This window comes from Carassius auratus, chromosome 47, assembly GCF_003368295.1.
Source record: "Carassius auratus strain Wakin chromosome 47, ASM336829v1, whole genome shotgun sequence".
Lineage (NCBI taxonomy): Eukaryota > Metazoa > Chordata > Actinopteri > Cypriniformes > Cyprinidae > Carassius > Carassius auratus.
In genome coordinates this window covers 798,993-822,500 of record NC_039289.1, presented here as the reverse complement: position 1 = coordinate 822,500, position 23,508 = coordinate 798,993, and the positions used below count along the sequence as shown (strand labels likewise).

Here is a 23,508-nt window from a genome sequence, read left to right as displayed (position 1 = left end):
AAAACAAAAATTAAATGGACAATATGAATAAATACTGAGCTAATATAGCAATGGTACTAAAATGACACTGATTTACTAACACGCAATACTTTACAGGCATTTCAAACGACAGATGAGTTTTAATGGTAAATATTTATTTGTTTTTATGAAAAGCTGTACAGAAAAATTTTCTGAAACATGAAAAAATAAAACACTACTTGATTGTCACACTTTCAACCTTGTGGCTTCTACCAACTACTGATGACACGATACAAAATACAGTTCAACAAGGTAGTCTCACGTCAACAAGATAGAAGGAATATTTCATGTTTTATATTTGGATCACATATAGAATGATAAAATAACACAGGAGCAGTGTTAACACAGCTTTATCTTGCTTTGGTTGATTCTCTGACAGTTGCTTTGCCTTTCGACCTTTAGAGCCACAACAAGAGCATTGAATCTGAAAGTGTTCTGGCCATAAGTGCAGAATCCGGTCGAGAAAAGTGCATCAAAGCTGCTGGAGAAAAGACAGCAGATACTGCCGAAACCACACACTCAAAACATTCAGAACTGGAGCAAGAGGCTTTCTGAAGGATGGAGGAATAAAAAAAAAGTAATTGCAGCTTAAAAATATTTTTTATTTTTATATCATCTAAGATATAAACTAAACGAATTGTAAGCTATAAACTTGCAATTGCGAGAAAAAAGTCAGAATTGCAAGACAAACTCAGAATTTAGTTTTTTTTGTGATTGAAGTAAAAAAAAAAATAGATTGTGACATAAGCTAAATAATTTTATCTCGCAATTCTTTTTTTTTGTGTCACAGAATTAAAAAAATAATTACTGCTTTTTTATATAAATGAATTATATAATGTAAGATATAAACTAAAGAACTGTAAGTTTTAAACTTGCAATTGCGAGAAAAAAAGTCAGAATTATTAGGTAAATATCACGTTTTTTTTTTTTTTTACTTTTTATACCATAGCAGAAAAAAAAAGACAATTATGGGATATATACACAGAATTGCAAGATTTTTTAGTTTTTGCCACAGAATACAGTAATTGTGGCTTTTTATAAGCTGAATAAAAACTTGAGAACTACAAGATATAAACTCAATTCTGAGAAGAATTTCAATATATAAAACTCGTAATTGCCACAAAGAATCTCAAAATTGCGAGATAAAGTCACAATTATTTTTTTTATTTTTCATTCTGTGGCGGAAACAAAAAACTATTACGAAATATAATCTAAAGAATTGAGAGATGTAAAGTCAATTATGTACATGTTCCAAGAAAATCATCAATTCTGTATTTTTTTTCTGCTACGGAATAAAAACGGTAATTGCGGGGGGTTTTTTTTCTTCTCACAATTCAGCCTTTGTTTCCCGCCATACTGATGAAAAAAAGGCATAATTGCGACATTCTGAGATCTAAACCTGATGTTGCGAAAAAAAGATTAGAAATAAAAATGTAAGAATTGCAAGAAAAATCTGAATCGTTAGATTACCTTTTTTAATTCTGAGGCGGAAACAAGCTTCCACAGTAGTTAATCGCCTTGAGTTCTGCAAAGTATTCTTCCTAATGCAACAAAGAACAAGTTCAAGCAAATCGATAACTGGCGAAAAAAGTAGTCGCGTTATATTTTAAGTGCAAGAGCGGCTGCCGAATTCAGCGTCTTAAAGGTTCGCAAAACATTTCATGAGCAAAGCACAATGACACGATAGTTGCTTGAAGCTTCATACAAAATGAAAATACATACTAATCAGTAATTAAAGAGAAAAAAATAAAATATATATCTCATATATAATAAATCCTATATTGTCTGAAAACGACAATTTGATGACACAGAAACTCAAACAAATGGAAACATTTCAAGTACTTTGAAAAAATAAACACTTTGTTTCCTCGCGACCCTCTAGATATATATATATTTCATCACGGCCATATTATATATATTATCCTATTTTACCACCTAATCAAAATACATATATATGCTCATGTATATAGAAATGTAATCTCTCAACGTTACAAATGTGCATCTTTTATTTCTTCTTCCGATCCTGGGTGCATCGGGGACAGAACCTGGAAGAAGGAAAAGAGACGTTGGTTTTTGATGTTGGAAATGGAGATATTGACAATTTCTGGTTAATAAAGCCACGTACCATTTCCCTTTGGGTTTCGTTGTTAGATCGACGCAGGCGAAGTGAAACCACTCAATGGGACACTGTTGAGAAAGGCACTTTTGTAATTAAATAAATACTATGAGGAAAAGCTAATCAACGGTTTAAAGCGTTCGTTTCTCACATCTGGATTGTCACATCCGATCATTTCTCCGTAAGACACTTGGTGGCACAGACAGTACGTGGGTTCATTGGGGTCAACAGGCATGTCTAAGACGTCTGACGGATGAACTGGAAGGATGGACTCAGAGAACTCAGGGCTGTGGAAATACAGAAAACAATGTAAATGTCACTTCAAACCTGCATTTTTGAGTGAAATACATTTCTCCAAACAAATTAATTTAGATCTTGGAGGTTTTCAATTGTGGGTGCGTCTCACCTGTTCTTCGTTTTCTTTTTCCGCGGCGAGTCGTCGTCGGAAGATTTGCGTCCTCTTCCTTTCGTCCGTCGTTTTTCCTTCAGGCCTCCTCGAGCGCCTGCCTCTATGAAGGACATGAGTTCAGTTTTAATCTCCTCGTATATCATGTTGATTATGACATGACCAAATCGAGCGATGTTCTTACTCTTGGCCGTTCTGCTGTCTGGACTTTCGTAGCCGCTGACATCCAACTTTTCCTTCAGCTCATTCTCAAAGCGAGCGAGATCTGCATCGAGCCTTCGGATGTGTTTGTCCACCTAATGAGAAAAGGCTCGTGTATTTTTATCAAAATGAATGCAGATTCCCAGTGCAAATGTACAATATTTTAATCAAACTATTTAAAAAAAGCAATTATTGCCTATTCAATACTACTTATAATGTACATTTTTATTATGATTCGGAGTGAGAAATACTTTTATGTGATGTCATGTTTATTTATTTATCTCAAATATTTTAAAGTGGAGTATAAAATACTGAAAGTTCAGAAAAAAATCTTGTTGTTGATAATTAAACCATTTCTACTCAATATTTTGGACCGGTGTATAAACAACTAACTGTATATTTACTATACTAAATCTGATTTTTGACAGTAAAATGGTTTCTACTCAATTAAATATTTTATGAATGAATGTAAAATATATATAATTATGCCTACTATTAAAAAGTTCTGTGATTTTTGACAATAAAGTTATTTATATTTAATTAAATCATTAATAGCGAAGTATAAAATAAAGAAAATTACATTTACTATAAAAAATATCCGAGATTCAATATTTCAGAGCGGAGTATAAAATATGGAAAATTATATTTGATACAAATAAATATGATATGAAATGTGACAATAAAATGATTCTACTAAATATTTGAAAGCAGATTATAAAACACAGAAAATTTTATTTACTATAAAACATTATTTGGATTCTATGGACCAATTTTTCAGAGCTTAGTATAAAATATGGAACTTTTAATTTACTACAAATTAATATTCTGTGATTTTTGATAATAAAACAATGTCTACTGTATTAAATATTTTAAAGCAGAGTATAAAATATTAAAAATTGCATTTACAATAAATACAAATATATAATAATAAAATATATTAGAAACGTATTCCATATAAAAAAAAATCCAGAAATCACAAAACTAACTTTTAAAATGTGTAAAATTTCCTCATTCATAAGTCGCTTTGAAAAAAAAGTCTGTTAAATGACTAAATGTAAACGTAAAATCGCGAACCGATTACTCACCATCTCGTACGTCTGCATAGCGAGCTGCACTTTGTCGTCGCTGTATTCTTTGCATTTGGTGAATCCGTTCTGGATCTTCTGCAGATGCTCCACTCTCTGATCCGGAGCCAGATTACGGACGTTTTTAATGTATTCTTCTGCAAGCTTATCGATTTCACATTTCTTTTCTGCAAGAAAAGGGCGGGAAAACACAGTCAGATATCCACCAATGAGCTGTAAATGCTGTGCTCTTGGTCAATCGTATTGAATGGTCAGAAATGCTCCCTAGGTAGTCAGCACACTACGATTGGAGACCTCACCCTCGGCTCTGTTGTCAAGTTCCCTCATGAGTGTGAAGTTTCTCTGGAGCTCACAGGGAAGGTTTTCAATGCCTAGGAACATAAAAAACACATTTGTTGTTGAGTATACTGTTTGCTTGCATGAGGAAAGTTTTGGATTGAGTCTCTGTTTATCTTAGAGCAGAAAACACGTGTATTAAATTCATAAACACATATAAAATCCCAATAAAGACATGTAAACAACAGGTTTGTTGACAATTTAGCATGCTGTTAGCATACTGGCTAACTACTTTTTTTCCCCTGTATTCACAACTCGCTGTGGTTGTACAGTACATGTATATTTACATGAACAACAAAACTAAATAACAAATGAAAGAAATCTACACAGATGCATGCGGTTGAAATTAAACTAATCACTTTGTTGGCTAATAAGCTACAGCGCTAATGCTAATCTCACATTAGCCATCAAATCATCCTCAAACTGGAGATTTGAAAACGCATTCATTCCGCTTAAAATGAGTCTAAATCCCGCGTAAATGAAGAGTACTCACTATCGAGATAATGTTCGAGATAAATCGCTGTCGCCATGGTGACGATCTTCACGAGTTCGACGCGTGTTTTTCTCCGACCGTCCGCGTGAGGTGGAACAACATTGGTATGTCATGAATAATTAATGAGGCAGCGTTCTGCTAGTGGCTGATAGGTGGAGTTTTTAAATGCCGTGTTTTGATTGGCTGCCAGTGGGGCTTGGCTCGTTAGCGATCTTTCCATGTCCATCACCACAGATCGATAGATATAGCAATAATAATAATAAAACAAATCATATAAATGATAAAAATAATAGTATACCTTTATATATATATATATATATATATATACACACACACACACATGTATTGGTCCTTTAAACATTAATATTATTTAAAAATGTAAATATATTTTATTTATCCAATGCATTCAATATATGTGTAATATTTCTTTGTGTGTGTGTGTGTGTGTGTGTGTGTGTATATATATATATATATATATATATATTATTATTATTATTAACAAGGTATTCATTCATTATAATATGTTTATTTTAATTAATATGATGAATAATACAATATTTCTATAATAATATTAATCACCAAATTAATTTTTTCAGAATATGCCAATAATTAGATATGCATCATGTTTAAAAAAATTACTTGGATTTTATTTTAAAAAACATTTATCGAAAGCAGTTGATATATATAGGAATATGCATAATTTACTTAATTATTTTTTCCTATAAGGAGAATATAAGGTAGAGTATTCTGTACATGTGGGTTGAGAAAATAAGAGAATATTTAAATTAGAAAAAACTAATTTTGGTCCAATGGTAACACCATGAAGTTGTGCTGAATTAGCATGAGCAGATAGTTATCTTTATATATTTTGAATAATGATCAATCAGTATTCAAAGTGGCTTTTCTGAAGTAATAACTTCACGTCTGTGATGATAGATATGAGGTTGTACAGTAGAGGGCAGACTCGTCTGAAATGTGATGTGAGGCTCAAAATCTTTATTATGCAAGACTGATGAATATCTAAGGACTGTATACTGTAAATAGGTTTATGACTTTTATGTATATTGGCATGCCTGTTAATAAATGTATTTAAACAGCTTTTACGAAAGTCATTGGTCATTAATCTTCCTCATTTGTCTTTAATTTTAACATGTCTGGTAAATCAAATGTTGATTTAGATGCATGTTATGTTGGAAGCATTGCTTTGCAGAGTAAATCTTTTCAACTTTTTACTTTGTAAAAGGAGAAACTCTTACAAAAATAAGCAGAGGTCAACTAAAGTCCATTAAAGACAGACTGGGGAGAGTATTGGATTTTGGTTTTGTTGTGAGCGCCTCATTTTTGCATAAAGTGAACTCTATAAAGCGCTGCCATTTTTTCCTCCAGCTTTTAAGGAACACAGCGTTCCACCAGCAGATGGAAATTACACATTACAAAACCAGAAAAGGCAGATGGGGGGAAAAAAGCTTAGGTGCTCGATGTAGAGAAATCAAGCAAATGTTTGAGTCTGTGGTTTCATCAGAGCTTTGAAAAGAATAGGAGACATATGGCGTTCTCTGCAGAAATATACAGGAAGGAGGCACAATTGAAACAGGTGCACAGGGGCCTGCTGGCAATCAGGTACACGGCCTGTTATTAACCTAGAAGTAATAGACCCTTCAGCTCACGGAAAGCAACCTCTTTTGATTGTTCGAAACTGGTAGGTGGAGAGCAGCTCCTCAGTAACCAGGGAAGTTATAAAAACTCGGCACAATCATGCTGTAAATGGTGGCAGAGTTGAGAGATTGTAGTGTGTAGTTAACTGTGCATTGAGAAAAATGGCTTGGATTGGATTAAAAAAAAAACATTTACTCATTTAGCTGATGCTTTTATCAAAAATGGGAATTTTCAAATGGGAAAATCCCAAGCAAAAGAAGGTATTTTGGAAAATGCAGCAATATTTATTCCATCCCCACAAGGAAAGTCAATGGGATCCAAATTCATTTGGTTCCCAATGTTCCACGAAAAATCTTAATAGTGCTTTTAGCAAAGTTAGCTTCCAAATGAGAATATCCCAAGCCATTTGTCACTAATGGCAAAAGAAGATATTTAGAAAATTGCAGCAATGTTTATGTCATCCACGCAATGAAAGCCAATGGGGTCCAAAGTGGTTTGGTTCCCAACATTCTACAAAACAGATTTAATCAAAATCGGTTTCTAAATGCGAATAACGCAAGCAATTGATCACATATCAAAAAAGAAGATATTCTGAAAATAAAAAAGTTTTTATTCTGTACACACAATGAAAGTCAATGGGGTCCAAAGTCAACATTCTTCAAAACAGCAGAAGAAAGTCACACTGGTTTGGAACGACTTGACAAACTCATTTCCAAAGTTAAACTGTGGTTGTGGGTAATATCTGTGCCAACATGAGGTCACATTTACAGTTATAAATGCATTTGGCAGATGCTTTTATCAAATGCATTTAAGGTACACATTTAATCAGTTCTTGCTTTCTTTGGAAACTGAATGTACAACCTTGTAATTGTTAGCAATTACAAGGGGATTTAAAAGTCTCCATAAGGTCAGGGCAAATCCAAGAATTGTCCCTGATGGGTTTTCTCAGCTTTTCTTAAAAGGTGGGGAAAATCTTCTTTTGAAACCTTATTAAAGAAGGGAATTTACTTAACTAGTAGTTTAGTCTGAGTTTGGATTTCATTTATCTGTTGAATAAAGATGCTGTGCATAAAATGTCCCGAAAGCATGAGAAATCACACTCCATGATGGTGCCTTTATTTTTGGCTGTCAAAAAATGTGTAGATAGTGGATGCATGTCAATCATTTTTGCATGTTCAGGATTGGCTGATTTGGTTGGGAGGGAGAAATCTGAGGAGGAGTCTTGTATATCTGTTACATAATTTCTTGTTTGATCTCCCATCATATAGGACTATCTCGTTATTCTCCCATAATTGCAACGTTTAAGTCTTTGATTTGTAGTTCTGTCTGCCAGAAACATGCTACAACAGAAACTAATTACACATTGGTGCAAAAATTCTTTCAATCTACAAATAACATCAATTGGTTATCAATTGTAAGTGCTACTTGTTGTTGCACACTGGTACGAATAGTATGCAATTTACCCCAGGCTTATCACTGGTTAATGGTCAGACGATAGTTCGCTTCCAAACACTGGTGTACGAATCCTTAAAAGCTATTGTTTTTGATGGACAGCTCTCCCACGCCTTTCGCTGATTGTGATAATTGCGACTGAAATTATGTATGTATGTCAACGGTTTTAACATGCAAATGTGTTTCCATGAATGGTGCGCTCAAGAGAGAAATGGAGCTCCAACTGAATGGAGGGGACAAAATGGAAATGGGGCGCGTGACTAGCCGTCCTGTTCATTAGCAAAGTCCCATTACTATTTTAAGTCTCGCCTTGCCACAGGTTCTTCGTAAGGCGCCACACTTTGGTTAAGATGCAGAACAAAGGACACTCAAATACAAACAAACGTATCACATCTTGCACCATTAGAATTTAAATAACATGTTTGTAGAAATAGCAATGCAGTTTATGCCTGTCAAATGACATTTGTCTGGAATTTCGTTGTTGTTGTTGTTGGTTAAAAATAAATCAGCAAATTTTCAACCAGCTTTGTATTATAACTATGTCTGTAGTGACTGAAAACGAACAGTGTGTACTCTTTCTCTTGCACCTGGATATCCACATTTATCTGTCAGCAAAAGGATGCAAAATACATCATTTTATGTTTTCGAAGGCATTTGTATTCTCGCCCATGGACAGTTGGATCGACTTCATAAGGAGAAACAGGATATAATGTTCCCAAATAATGAGGGCTGTTTTGTTATTCACGTGTATCATTATTTTCTACGCTTCTTTTGGTTCTTCAGAAGGCCATTGTAGGAGTCATTACGCTGCAGGGCCCAGCCACCATCAGGATTCATCGGAGGCTAAGACTCTTTGAAAAGTGATCAAAGACTTCACATTTTGGCCTGTGGTTTCCAAAATTTGTGCTGGTTTGCAAAATGGTGGCTCAGATTGTAGTAGGGCTTATGTTGGGTTAGCTTGTCTTACAGAGTAACCAGTGTCCAAAATCCCTCTAAAACCATAGATGACTAACTAGACTCAAGCTAACCACCTTGGCAGGGATTTTATGTGGGATATCAAGTCCCTTGAATACTAGTTCTGATGTATCTGGTGTGTGCGGACAGGCCTATTGAATAAGATTTGGCAAAGATCCTGCATTCAGTATGCCAAGCAAATTGGAAGCAATTGACGACAGCGACCTTGTGTTGTTTACAACACCGTTCATTTATCTCGAGATCACGACTTTGACAGGTTGCTCGTGTCCTACAGAGAATCTGTCTTTTGAATGATTCATTAGTGTTTCGAAGAAACAAAGCTAAATCAAGTCCTTGATTACCAGTTTTGAACATCTGTTTAGTTCGAAATTGATTTTCTTTGTTTCCAAATGAATGTTTTGGCTTTTACGACTCCGAAACCCCATTGTTTCGCTGTGATGTGCTCAGTATGCGTGCAGTTGTTGCTTTTTTTGTGGTGCGAATATAACATTAGCGATGCTAATTTGTTTCCCCCACACGTTTTGGTAAACAAACAGGCCTAAATATGCACATCTCCCAATACACGGCTCTCGTGCTCTTCGGAAAAGAGGTAACTTAATCTAATATCAAACTTCAGAGGGAAGGTAATTAGCGTCTTCCCCTCATCAACTAAATGATTACAGGCCTAATACTCGACATTGTCATGAAAAGTGCCGCCTCTCTTCACACTCAGCAACCATCAGCTCTGTTTTTACAGTAATTATGCAGATGAGATGCTAGTTACAGCAGGTTGTGTGGTGAAGGCCCCTCAGAGAGATCAAAAGGTTGTGTGTTTTTAATATGTCCGTGGGGGTATGAATATTTACGTCTGACACTGAGAGATGGGGGTGGTTGCGGAAAAATGGAAAGCAGTCAAAGGTCGTTAAAGCTTTGGAACCAGTTTAATTTTTGACGAGCTATAATTAAATTCCCAAAATGGTTTGCCTCAGGTTTACTGAACTAAATAGGGAAGAAAAGCCAAGCGCACCTGCGGTTTCAGAGGTGCTTTCTGGTGAGCGTTCAGATCTCAGGATGTTTTTGACATTTGTACGTTGACATTTAATCGTAAGCCACTTGAACTTTCAGAAACTGGTCATTTCGCCATATTTCAGTATATAGCTTAATATTTTAAAGAAGTTCATTTGGTTTGATGTAAAGCGTCAGCCAACCGTCACATAATGCAATTAATATTCATCATCCGAGCGACATCTAGCACAGAACAAACTTCCTATAGGATATAGGACCTGAACAACAGATGAGAAGAAGCTAAGGAAACTAAGTTCTAGGTCTAATCGTTGAACTTAGTGTTTAGGTTTTCACACAATGTCTCATATGAATGTAAACTAGGCGTTTAAAACCATGTTGTGCTTCTGAAGAGAGGCTTATGAGATTCATCATGCCTTCCTCCCACTTTTCCCATTGTTCCCTGATGCCAAGACAGGGCATACAAATGAAATCATCCCTAGTGATATCTGAAAAGGGATTGTGATGGGTTTTAAGCCTCCATGACCAATGGAAATGGGGACATCAGATGTTAAAGGTTCTCCATTGAAGCACAGATGCCAATGTAGAGCTTTTATTTTTGAGTTTGAAGTTGCATTCAATTTAAGTTCAACGTGCACAAAAATTCTGCTTGTGTTTCATGAATGAGGCACTTTGGGATGTTCCCATGCTTTATTTTTGTTAGTTGCTTTGAAATCCACTATTCCCTCGGTCTGTGCATGTATCTGTGTTTTTAGACGGACCAGAAACGGGGAAGACAGTGACAACAGAGGAAGAAGGTCATGAATACGACACGGACGATCTTCCAGACTACTCTCAATTACAAACAATTGCATTGGATTATTTTGCACAAGCCTATTGCACAACACACAAATGACTATGTTCTTAAACTCATTATACTACTGTTAATGAATTTTTTGAGGATTGAAATGAGCGACTGCATGCCCAAGATTTAAAGACATGCCAAGGCCTTTACAAACACAGTCTGAGCGAACATATGATGCTCTCTAAAGATGTGCAGCAAGATCCTTGAACTTATTCACTGTTTACGGCTAAATATATTTTATATCTTTGCACAAAATCGACTCTTGTAGTGGTTTTTACATATATTCTGAATGCATTTTAGTATGAAAGTTAATGGTGAATTATGATTGGTTGGCGAATATGTTCAATGTACAGACTTCAAGTTATGCGCATGCATGCTTAGTAAATGAGACCCATTGTGGCTCCTTTTTGCACGAAAAGCGTGAAGTTTTGCAAGCACTTGAGCTTTGAGAAAGTAAATCGGGTGAGTTTTGACTTTTAAAACTCCTTTCAAAGTGCCACTGACAAGCACGTCTTGTGTATAGCAATCCCAGTTAATTAGTCATTGGTGGCTCGCCAGTCATTCTGGGCTGCTTTTATTAGCTTTTGTTGTTGTAGATGAAGAGTTGCCACTGATTAAACATGGAGAGACTAACCTCATTTAGCCACAGTGGTGACTCCTAAACAGGTGTGACTCATTACCCTTGTTCCCTGTATCAGTACACCGTAGACTATGTGTGCCAACCAAACCATTGTTCTTGCCAAAGATATCAGGAAACCTGTGTTTAATAACAGCAGTCATTATTTCACATATCAGCATTGACACTGTTTGAAACGGCGATCACTCGGGGCTCTAGTGCCCTCGGCGCTCGCTCTCGGCTCTTTTTAACTTCTGAACCCTTTGTCGAATCCCTCTCTGTGCACTCCCCCGTGTGCCGGTGCAAACAGACACTTGACGTCTGATGGATGGTGACGTTTACCGTGGCCAGCTGGATGGATGGGGTATGACTCACGCGCACCTGTCTCTGACGCGCCGCTCTTGCTGCATTATTACAAGCTGCATATAAACAGCTCTCTTCCCCAAACGTTATTATCTTCTTCGTGTGAGACGGTCGCAGTCGTTTTTATGAAACTGACTGCACAGGTGTCAGCATTGTGTGTCGGCCCGGGGACGTTACAATACACTTGATATTGCAGTCGTCATGAATGACACTCTGCCCTTGAGTAAGACGTTGACATTTCCGCCACTTGTTAAAACATAATCCCATTTTCTTTGCGTGATTGACAGTTTGAAGCCAAACGCTGACTATTTATGTGTTCTGCTTTGGGCCATCCATTCGATCCGCCAGCATTATACACAGTGGGTTTATGAACCCATACAGCTGCTAATTTTAAGTGCTGGAGTGTTACATTTTAAGTAAGTAGCTATGGAGTTGTATACATGTTTTTAAGCAGTTGCTAGGGTTTTCTGGGTGGTTTTTGGCTTGTTGCAATACAGTGTTTGTTAAGAATATTATGATGCAATTTATTAGGGTAGGTCAGCATCATTTTGAGCACAAAACATCAACTGTTTTTACTGTCTAACCCCCTTTTTTTTTTGCATTATGAGGAAACCAGTCAATGATTAACTTATTGTATGAAGCTGTTCCCATTTAAAATAGCTACCGGTTCTTGAAAATCTCTTTTTGCTGAATGGAGTGTCATGAGGCGTAATTAAGCCTCGACATGGAGTTAATCCGTCACACTGTGTTTTGTTCACATTGTGTGGCGAGCGCTGAATCTTGCTCTTTTCTTTAATACTGCGTCTTTATGCGCAGGTGTGTCCAAAGCGTTTGCAGTTACGAGTCTGAGATGATTTCCAGTATAATACAGTTAATGCAAATGAGGAGCTTTATAAAAAAACCCAGACAAGTGAGGAATTAAATCACAGTTCTCTGGTGAAATTAGATGGAAGATGATGTTTCAGACAGAAGAGTGCTTGATTAACGTCATCTGCTCTACATGTGTTTACTCGTTATAATCCATTCTGATGGAAGAGCATTAATATCTTTTTCCCCTTATCTTTTCTTTTCTTCATCTTTATTTCATCATTGTCTTTTTCTAATGATCTTCTTCGCCTCTCTGGGCCTCCAGAATGGATGTTGTTATTCAGCTGGCATCTAGCTTCATCCATGCTGTAACTTTGGTAAAGTCTGGAAAACGCTACACAACTTTTTCTCCAATTTACAGTCTGGACAAGTCCGTGCTAGTTGAGTAAAGTCAGAGCCAGACTGCAGATTTGAGATGACAGATTTCATAGAAAATCACGTAATGTGTAATGAGCAGGTTTTTTTAAAGAGCCAGAAAGATGAAAATTCTAAGCTTCCTATCACTGTTTATAAGTCCTGTACATTAGGTTTAAATCCATCCAAGGTTAAAAAACATTGTCATTTTGTCAAAATATCATTTTAAAATGACCTCAATTCTCAGAGATCCCCAAACGGTTCGCACGAAGCTGTTCAAAAGATTCAGTTTCCTTAAACCCCACCTTTCGGTAGCATACTGTGTTCTGATTGGTCAACTAACATAGTCAGTTTTGATTGGTTGTTCGGCAAACAACTTCACGGTAAACAATGCATCAGACTCTGATTCCATTCAGTCAGTTTTTTTTTTTTTCAAAAATAATATTTTGATTTAAAAGTTACACATAAAAAGTGTGAGGCTGTTTTTATGATGGATGGATGCACTTTTTGGGCTTCAAAATCTTTACAGTTATTCATTATTATTAATAATAATAATACAACTCCAATTATAATAGTTTGAAAGAAGAAAGTGACTCTTGGTTAATAATCAACACTTTGGGGGGGGGGGGGTGCATTGGCAGGCATATCTCTTACTCACTTTGTAGTTCTGTTGGGATTTCAGAGGCCATTTTGATGCTTTTTGATCTTTTGAGATTGTGTGATCAGCAGGAACTTCAAAGTTTGCCCGAGCTCTAATTTTCATAAAAGCTTAGCGCTGACAGAAGTTTGTTAATGAGTTTGTCTACGAAGCGCAGACGCCAGACGCCAGACTCTGGTGGGAACATGCACCTGTTTGTTCAGCATCTTCACAATATAGATCTCAAAACATTTAATTAGATTTCCGTTCCACACAAGGAAGTCTTCACAAACAATAGCCCAACAAGAAGCCTAAAGCAGCCTCCCAGGAAATATCAACAGGGTTTTTACGTTTAGAGGATGTAGCTTTGTGGTTCCTGCTATTTGCTTTAGATCATCAGTGATAAAAAGGCAACAGCATTCAAAAGATATCTCATTAGCCTCAACCCGACACTGGTGTTCAGACGAGAGTATTAGCCAGAGAGAAAACAGATGAATCGAGCTGATGGGGGACTACAATTCGTGACAAGTTTTTCTTTTGGGGGAGTGTGCCACTTTACACATTCATTAGCAATGAGCTTGCTGTTTTTCTCGACTCATGAATGGAATTGCAGTCGAGAAGACGGTCGTATTTGTCCACCGTTCTTTGGCTACGATTAAGTCTGTCTAAGAAAGAGCTGGACCTATTTTTGACTCTCTTTCTTGGTAAATAATGGAGGGACACTCAGCGTAAACAGGTCGAAACCCATTTTGATGGACAGAAACAACTGACAGAGTCCTTCCCAAGGATCTTACTGTAATATTTGAAGTCCTTGGTGTTGTGTACAAAGCAGATTTATGCCCAGCTGGATCGTTGAGCCGAGCCAGATATTGCCTGTAAATCCATGAAAACCCCGTGAACACTGTGTTACAGGTGTGTTTTCTAGTGCATTGCATCAGGAATGTGTTGCTTCTTGCGTAAACACCTCTCCAATGCTAGTCATTTCTAAGCAAATGTTGTTGACATACAGAGTTTACGGTGAATTAAATGTAATTCTCTTTCTCTGTTCAACTCACAGTTTGGTGTAGTGTTAGAGCAGGGAGCATTTTGTAAAACAAAGCCCAGATTTGGCTTAATAACTCGCACCAATATTCCAGTTTTTGGCTTTACATCAGAAGGCCATACTCGGGCAAAAAGAACAGGATTGTTTACACATAAGAACAAAAAATGCTTCTGCAGACGGAGATGTAGAATTGGTCACACAAGAGCTATCCATGTAAATTTATTGAAAAGAGAAGGTTGGCCTTGACTGTAAAATATTTTATTAGAGTATCCTGCTTTAAATTAAACTAGGCAAGTGTTTTAATCAGAAGGAACATTGGACAATTTCAAAAAAGTCTTTCTTATTTATTGCATTTGTTATGAATGTTGTCTTTGACTATGAAATGGCGGAAAATTATAAATAAAATTTCTCCTGATGCCATCCAGGTATATTTGAATGTGCTAACTGATGGTTCCCATTTTCTGCAATCAGTTTCTCTTCATCTATGAGTTATTATACATGAGTAGATTGATTTTGGATTAAACTGTGGCTAAAATAAAAAGAAACCAAATGGCCAACCAGTTATAGTGGTGGAGGTCAAGTAGTTGAGTACAAACGACATCTACTGCAATAGTTTTTCACTCTGAAATTAAGTTAATTAAGTTCCAGAAGGAAACACGATTAAAACCTGGGGGTGAATACTTTTTGAATTTATAGTTCAGGGTAGATTTTACTTATTTTATATTCTGGGAACACGTAACTATCTTCTGTAGCTTCTGAAGGGCAGTACTAAATAATAAAAAATACAAATATTTAAGCAAAATAAGAAAAATGTACACCTCACCATTCTGTTCAAAAGTTTTCACACCCCGGCTCTTAATGCATTATTTCCTTCTGGAGCATCAGTGAGTGTCTGAATCTTCTGTAATAGTTGAGTTGGAGTACCACGGTTGTCCTCAGTATGAAAAGATGAATCTCAGAATCATACAGTCACTGCTGGAAAGGGTTCAAATACACAAAACCAAAGAATTAGTGGGAGCTGAAGGATTTTTCTGAAGAACAGCAGGCAGTTTAACTGTTCAGGACAAACAAGGGACTCATGAACAACTATCACTAAACTGTAAATCATCCAGGCAACAACACAGTATTAAGAAACAAGGGTATGTAAACTTTTGAACAGGGTCATTTTTATAAATGAATGACTTTTTTTTTCTTGTGGACTATATGTAAATGTCTTTAATTTGAAATATCTTATTCGGGTCCGTAATAATAAAATAAAATAAAAAAAAAAACAGGCATTTTGTACAATCCCTCTTATTTAGGTAAAAAAAAATTACATTTTGCAGATTCTGCAAGGTGTATGTAAACATTTGACCTCAACTGTATGATTTACCTTGCTTCAAACAGGCTTCTATTTATATATTATTCAAGGTTGTGAGTTTTAAGTTGTTGTATTTAAAAATAAGTTTCATTGTCAGATTCGAGTTGTTTACGGCTGGAACTGTTGTGGCAGGCGTCGCAGTAAGTTGCTCTTCAAGTCTGCTCGTGTCTTTAGAAAGAGTGTTTTATTAGCGTCAATATATTACGCACACACCCATCTAACACACACATTCTCCAGAAGATTATTAAACCACCCTGCAGTCCTTTAAAGATGAGCTGGGACTGAGAAAGTCTGTGTTCATGTGTTGGTGTTGCATCACTGTGAAATGTTCTGTTGTTTGCAGCCTCTTTCCAGCAGTTTTAGTTATTCACATACATTTATATTCGGGTGCACATATGTTAGAAAAGGCTTTGGGCAATTTTTCATTTATATATATATATATTAACTTGCAGGTTCAGAAGGTTCTGAATAATTTAAATGAAAACAAGAAGTTAGCAAGTGCCACTCACAATATCTATGCATGTTTTTAATTATTTACAAAGATTTGCATTTGTCAGGGCAAACATTATAATATTTGAAGGTGTGTGTTGGTAGAGTAATTCTCAACAGCTTCGATGGCGATTCGGCCAATCAGAATCAAGGACCGGAACTGTTCTATAAAACCATTTAAAAACCACCCACAGCACCTTAGTCTTCTTGGATTGGTACATTTTATCTGGTGAACAGTATTGTTGCTTTATGGAAACTTTGAGGCGTAAACTTTGTGATTTAACACCGATTGGCCACTTTGTTCACAGCAAATACCCAAAGAGAGCGTAGAAATGCCCGTCATTCCTGTTTTTTGACACACTTGATGGGCCATATGTGGTGAAAGGTCTCTTTGGGAAGCGCTGTGTCTCTTGGCTGTCAACACTGTGCTCATTTGCTGCCAGCATCTGCTGCTGTCTTTCATTCCCAACTATTCCCCAAATGATGGACCTCCTGCGCTCAATACGGAAAAGCCTCAGCGGGGCGTCCCAGTTTCCCACACTCCTCCCTGTGCCTGATATTACGCCTCATCCAAATCCTTTGCTCAAAAAAAAAGTGTCTACGAAACTCCAGCCTCCTCGCAAACGCGGCGTAATGCGAAGTCTCTGGTGCCGCGGCGGGGCTGTTTTTGGGAAAGTGACCCCTGAGGGTCCACCGGGCAAAGAGCTGTGATTCGTTTTTGACATTTACTTAACAATGCCTTGGTGTTTTCATCAGGATCTACTGTGAGGATAAAAACTCTTTCCTGCAGGACGGTGAGGACGATGGAGAAAGTGAAACATCGTTTGCAGGTAAATGCACGTCTGGTCAGGTGTTCATGGGAAATATTGAGCGCTGGATGTTTTTCAGGAGAGGGTGGTTTCGATGTATTTGGATCAAGGGTTGTATTTGGTTTGTTTATTCTGTCTGCTGGGTATATTTTATCATTATTTCTTCTGAACGTACATGCTTCTCTAAAAAACAAAGCTGGGAAAAAATACAAGCATATATATTTGATTTTGTTTTGGATTAATTATTTGATTATGTATTTTTTTTTTAGGGCTGTCAATGTAATGCATACATTTCTGCATTAATTATTCAAATCAAAAATATTATTCAACATTACTCAATCAACTAAATGCATTCATTTATACCCACAGAACTAATTTTAATGAGTTGAAACCAAATAGAAATAGCTATATAAAGTAAGACTTGCAGGTTAACTATTGAGTTAAGTTTCAGACAGTGTTGTTGTTGTAGTCTTTTTTATCAGTTTCGAAAAGGAACATCGTTCCAATCAAAGCCACACCAGAAGTGTTGTGCATCTCTAAACAACACAGCAGTGAGTCATTACTGCGAGTGAGTCAGTGATTCATTCATAAATATTCTTGTTTCGATTTTGAATGCATCAGCCGTTGGAATGAATCAGTTGCATGAATGATTCAATGACTCACTCATTAAGACAGGGACTTACAGTTTTAGTTTCATATTTAAATATTCATTTAAAAAACATCAATACCCATTTATTATCATTATTTATGAAATATTGAGTTATTTATTATTTCTAAAGCTACATTTTAAAAAAATCATATTTTGGATGGTAATTTTTTAATTCAAGTTGATTTTAAAATATCTAACGACTTAATGCTTTTATTTTTTAAGGGGTTTAATTTGTAAACTATTTTTTTTTCAAGCAGAAGGCATCACTGTCTTCAAACAGCGATTTAAAGCATTAGATCATGAAGCGTTCAGCAGGCTGTGCACGTGTCAAACGTCAATATCACGCTTTGTTGATATGCGGCCGGGATTATCATCCCTCCTCCTGTCCTGATCCCAATTCCTTTCTTGCTTTGTCAGATATTTGCATGCTGAGGGTTCATTCATCCATAATGTTTGCTCTTATCTCCTGTTCGGTGTGAAATACAACATGACACTGTAATCTCTACCCACTTTCATTTAGATCCTAACAATAAACCCATAAGCCTTTGTTAAATTTATCAGGAAACGGAGCATCTGTTTCTCAAATGATTTTAGATTGTGGTTAAAAAGTATTGATTTATGAAGCGTCTTGAGATGATGAACGCCTCCTTCCCAGCTTAATCCAGAAACATTATCATCTGTGAGTGAATGTGAAAACTAAATGATTTTGTTTTATTTATATATATATATATATAATGTGTGTGTGTATGTATGTAATTATATGCTAATGCGGACAAAATGCTTATATTTGTTTATTTAAATATATTGTTTAAATCTTTACCCATTTTATATGCACACATATAAATTACATTAATAATTTAGCTAATTTAGGATAATTTATCGAATTAAAAATGTGTAATTAATAATACAAATTAATCATTAATATTACTTCAAATTATTTAGATTTGGACAGAATGCTTGTATGTGTATATCTATTTAAATATATAATCTAGCGGATGCTTTTTTTTAAAGATCATTGTTTTGTGTATTTGGGTACTTTTCTACAAAGTCCCTCCTTCTGTCAAGCGCAGCCTGCTCTGATTGGCCAGCTGACACAGTGCAATGTGATTGGCCAAACACCACAAGCACTCATCGGAAATGTAAATATTCAATAGCAAATACTAATAACAAAATATACTTCCAGTAGATGATTCAGAAGCGCCAGATTGTAGTAGCAAAGTCAGAATTACCTCCTCTCCTAGATTCAGGAAACGGTCATCCACAAAATGTTTTGCTGTTCTGTTTTAAATAATCTTAAAGATTCCTGAATGCATCTGATTTCAGAAGAACAAAGTGTTTTGTCTTTCTCCCAAATACACAAAACATCTTCCTGACATGACTGCTTCAACACTAACTGTGTTAATGAAACTACATCTTCTTTCTTTGCATCAACATTTGGGCAGCATTACGCAAATATTTCCACACAGTGATGTAGACACGTGGGGGCGTGTCTTAACGAGGTGTTTTGGGGGCGTGGCAAAGTCTTAACTTTGATAAAGAATATCTCTTTGGGTTTGAGACTTTACAGATCTTCTTCATGCAGAGCTTCTAACACTTCAAAGAGAGATTAGGTGATTTAAGGTGAAATGGTTACTAATGACTTTGTAGCAACATTTAAGGGAACAATTAAATAATGGCCTCATTAAAATGTTTTATTGGAAAACTGCTGTAGGAATCTAGAATATGGCCTGTTTGTTGAACTCTTTCTTGGTGCATGAATGAAAGCTAACAGCATTGAGATGAGCTCATTTAGCCGGTGGAGTGACGGCATGTTTGAAAGGCTATTAATAGCGTCGGCGTGTACATTTGAGTGAGATTTCCCTCCCCTCCGGCTTCATCCTCGTGGTACTGCGGGAAAAGATGCAACAAGCCAGGACTGTAAAGACACTTGAGAGCTGTCATTCTTCACGAAGAGTGTATTTTGTCTGTTCTGTGTCTTTAAAGCATCTCGTGGGCTGTGCGCTGTCTTGGGGGAAATGTGGCATGAAGGAAACATTTGTGAATCAGTGACGCGTCACTGAATGTTTAACTGTTGAAATGAATTCATAAAAAGCACTGACTGCAGCCAAAGCCAGGACTGAATCTCACACGATGTTTCAGATGTGTCTAATTGTGAAAAAGACTTACACAGTTTACACTGAGATGACGTTGTTCTGCAACATCCTTCATTTGCATAAGTCTACTGATGACGCATTTGTTTAGTTTTCAAGCAAGTGTTCAATGCTCCATTTTTTGAGCTACGTTTGTGAATCTTTATGGAGAGAAGTTCTCGTGTTACTCATCCCACGATCCCAGTGTTAATGTCACACAGAAACAAGTTATGAGGAGATCTGCTTCCGAGGATTCATTCGTTTCTCGTTTTCTCTCATTTCTGTGAAATTGAGGCCTCGTGCACAGCTGCATCAACGCAGACGCACAATTACACACGTGTGATATGATTCAGCTAGAATTCATTACCGAAAGCTTGACTCAATTGAATTAGCATGTGCTTTTTCAAGGTTTCCCTTAACTCTTTTGATAATGGACTAAATGAGTCGGTTTCCGAGCTCTGCATAATGCATCTTGATGATTCTTGGTGAACGTGTAGTTTCATTCATCTGATTGGATTTCCTGACACTGTGCATGTCTCCGGCTCAGATGCATCACGCTGTTCTTTCACAGTGTTGTGTTATCTTCATAGTTTGAGTCCGTTCTTTCCACTGCTGCTCAACAGTAATTAACATACAATGCATAATAACGACCACGCTGTGTGGAGCACCTGGGGCACGAGGAATAATTAACACCGAAACACCCTTGAGACGCTATCTAAATAATAAAAACAGTCCGAAGGATGCTAACAAGCCTTCTACTGACGTGTGAACTGGTAGAAATGACAGTGTCATTGTATTGCATCAGGGAAATATGCAATATTAGTCATAACTTAAATTCTTCCTGTAGACCGATAGTGAAGGCATGGCTCGCAACGCAAAAATCAACTTCCAATAAAGTTCTCAAATGTTCACCTTGAAAACTAACAAGCCGTTGTTCACAAGACTATGATTTTTAACTTTTGTGAAGAAATGTTTTCCCTTAACCTTAAACTCACTCATATTTTAATACCAGACTCTCCCGTTTAATCAAGTTATTTCATAATATGATTGTTTGATTGTATCATTATTGTTTTATTACACTTCTATATTTAATCAAATAGACGTTGGCTGCGTATTCATCAACACGCGCTTCAGAAACAAGGAGAACTAATGAGATGCTTGATGTGTGATGCCCATATGACAAGATAAATGAATTAAATATCAGAGAATTTACTAATAAAGAAGAGCGCACCAAAAAAATGTAATATAGCAAACATAGTGTTCGGCTTTGTGATGTAGCGCAACAACGGCTAAAAGGGATACTTCACCCAAAAAATGGAAAATTAGCCTATGATTTACTCACCATCAAGCCTTGCTAGGTGTATATGACTTTATTCTTTTTAGACGAATCCAATCAGAGTTATATTTGGAAATGTCTTGGCTCTTTATAAGCTTTATAATGGCAGTGAATGGCTGTTACGGTTTTGAAGCACATAGAAGATGCACTTTTTTGGGCTTCAAAATCTCAACCCCCATTCACTGCCATTATAAAGCTTGGAAGAGCCAGGATATTGTTTAATGTAACTCTGATTGTATTCGTCTTAAAGAAGAAAGTCATATAAATCTAGGAAGGCTTGAAGGGAAAACATTCACACTTTTTACCCCTTGATCTCAGTTTTTATCTCAAATGTTGAATGTTACACAAATTCAGGCCGTTATTGATGCCACAGCCCAAAACTGTGTAACTAATGTTAAACAGATGTTTTTAACGTTATTATCTGTTCTCCAGCAGGAAGCTCTTCATTTCAACTTTCCAAGTCTTTATCACTTGTCTTTTATTCTTCCCTTTCAGGAGGAAACATCCAAAGCTGGAGGCAAGAACAAAAGACCTAGGGGTAAGAAGACAAAGTGAAAACCGTCCTAGAACAGGAATGAAGACGGACTGACGACTAGGAATGCTGATCAATAAAATCAAATCAAATAAAAATGCTGTAATTGTGTTCTGTAATGGTTTCAAAGCATTCAGTGTTATGATGAGTGTTAAACAATTCAAGGTCCTATCAGAATATCTTGCGTATGCAGTTGAGTTCAATGGTCTGTTGTTATGCATTATTTCACACTAAGTGCTTTGTCTTATGAATAAAGATTTTTATGAATTGCAAATGAGGGTTTGAGGCTTGCCTGAAGTCACAAGGACAAGCGAGTGTGAAACCGGTAATAAATACCCCTGACATTCATCAGCGACCTTTAATCCGTTTCATCCCCGGTTTAATGATGCTCTAATAATGTAATTTAATAAATCCTGATAAAAGTAGTTTGAGCTTTTCCAGGAGCTAGCATCATACCAAAATGTGCATTTGAGGAGACTTCTTACAGAAAATGACCGCTTGAAACAGACCCTGAAAGTGCATGAGATTGTCATTCCCATTATTGAGTATCAAACGTCCATATTATTTAGTCCCTTGGAGAATTGCTCTCCAATATTGCATTTTCGCTCATACTTAAAACATTTGAATATTGCATGCCATTTTTCACCATTCAAACTTTGCAATGACCAAAGCCCACTACCACATCGTGAGTTTGCAGCGCTATGACTCGAATGCTAATTGTCCTTAATGAGCTCATGTGAGAATAACTTGATCATTTTGGCGCGCGATGTTCTAATAAGCAGATGCTAGGTCACGGGAGGACCGTCTGAATACCAGTCTGGAATCGCAGGCACTTGCCTCACAGTTTGGTGGCGTGTCTTGGAAAGCAACTAGCTGGTTTGCTAGCATCCCTGAATGATTTCAAGTCTTTGCTCAACCTGTGGAGCTCAGGATGGTTCGCAACAGGTCAATTCTTCTGTGGGAATGAGTCATCCAGAAAAGCTACTCGAGTGCTTTTGGACGTCTTGTCTTGGTTCCCCTCACAGGCGCACACACATATCATTGCTGTCTTCTTTGTTAAATACCATTGGGTATTTGACATTCTGGCCTCTTTTGTCTCTGCACCACTAGTTTTCTCACTTTCATCCTCCATGCATGCATCTATTCCCTTTTCTCTGGACTATTCTTTCATGCCTGTCTCTCTCTCCTTGTCTTCCCACTCTTTTTCCTTCCAATGAATATTAACGCACCTTTTGACTGTCAGCACCTACCCTTTCAGATTCAAGTGCTTGCTTTGACTCGAGGGGCACTGCTAAATGCTTTGGTGGTCTTTCGCTGTGTCATGTTTTCTACGCATGAGGATAAATCTGACTTGCATGCAAAACGTGCTCAGGGCCTGTTTGGCACCTCATCTTTGCTCTGAAACATGGACGTTTTTTTTATTTGGTCGACAGAATCATGGCAGCCAATGTGAAAACCCTTTTCCCAAAGGACGAATCTGGGCTAATACGGTTTCTGGCAAGGAATCAAGCTGCTCTGCAAATAACTCTGAATACATAAGAAATTGCAATGCTGCACATTAATGTTTTTAGATTATTCAAACAAAAATGCTAACTGTCTACTTGACCGCCAATCAGTGTGAACAAAAATCTGAAATATAACCAACGGAAGTCTCTTATTTTGGGCACAGTATCACATAGTGTTGATGGCATCTGGTGAGGAATTGTGCGATACATGGAGACAACACCATTCACTCAATGAA

The 23,508-nt window shown here is 36.8% G+C and overlaps 1 protein-coding gene and 1 long non-coding RNA gene across 3 annotated transcripts in view; both read right to left on the bottom strand.

The window, feature by feature from the left end:
• The window catches only part of LOC113064690 (uncharacterized), a 163,471-nt gene that overhangs the window by 56,503 nt on the left and 83,460 nt on the right, over positions 1 to 23,508 (bottom strand). The gene's annotated exons all lie outside the window — the stretch shown is intronic.
• On the bottom strand, positions 114 to 4,781 carry ing5a (inhibitor of growth family, member 5a). 2 transcript variants are annotated; one of them, XR_003278865.1, is made up of 9 exons: positions 4,656 to 4,781; positions 4,126 to 4,197; positions 3,827 to 3,993; positions 2,725 to 2,836; positions 2,541 to 2,643; positions 2,286 to 2,421; positions 2,144 to 2,205; positions 1,489 to 2,063; positions 114 to 569 (listed from the first exon to the last, which is right to left on the bottom strand). XR_003278865.1 is itself a non-coding variant. In XM_026235553.1 (8 exons), exons 1-8 carry the CDS (start codon positions 4,690 to 4,692, stop codon positions 2,024 to 2,026), a joined length of 729 nt encoding a protein of 242 aa, XP_026091338.1. In that variant the 5' UTR covers positions 4,693 to 4,781; the 3' UTR covers positions 114 to 2,023. The 2 variants fall into 2 exon arrangements, 1 of the variants encoding a protein (XP_026091338.1); XM_026235553.1 differs by having other exon boundaries at positions 114 to 2,063.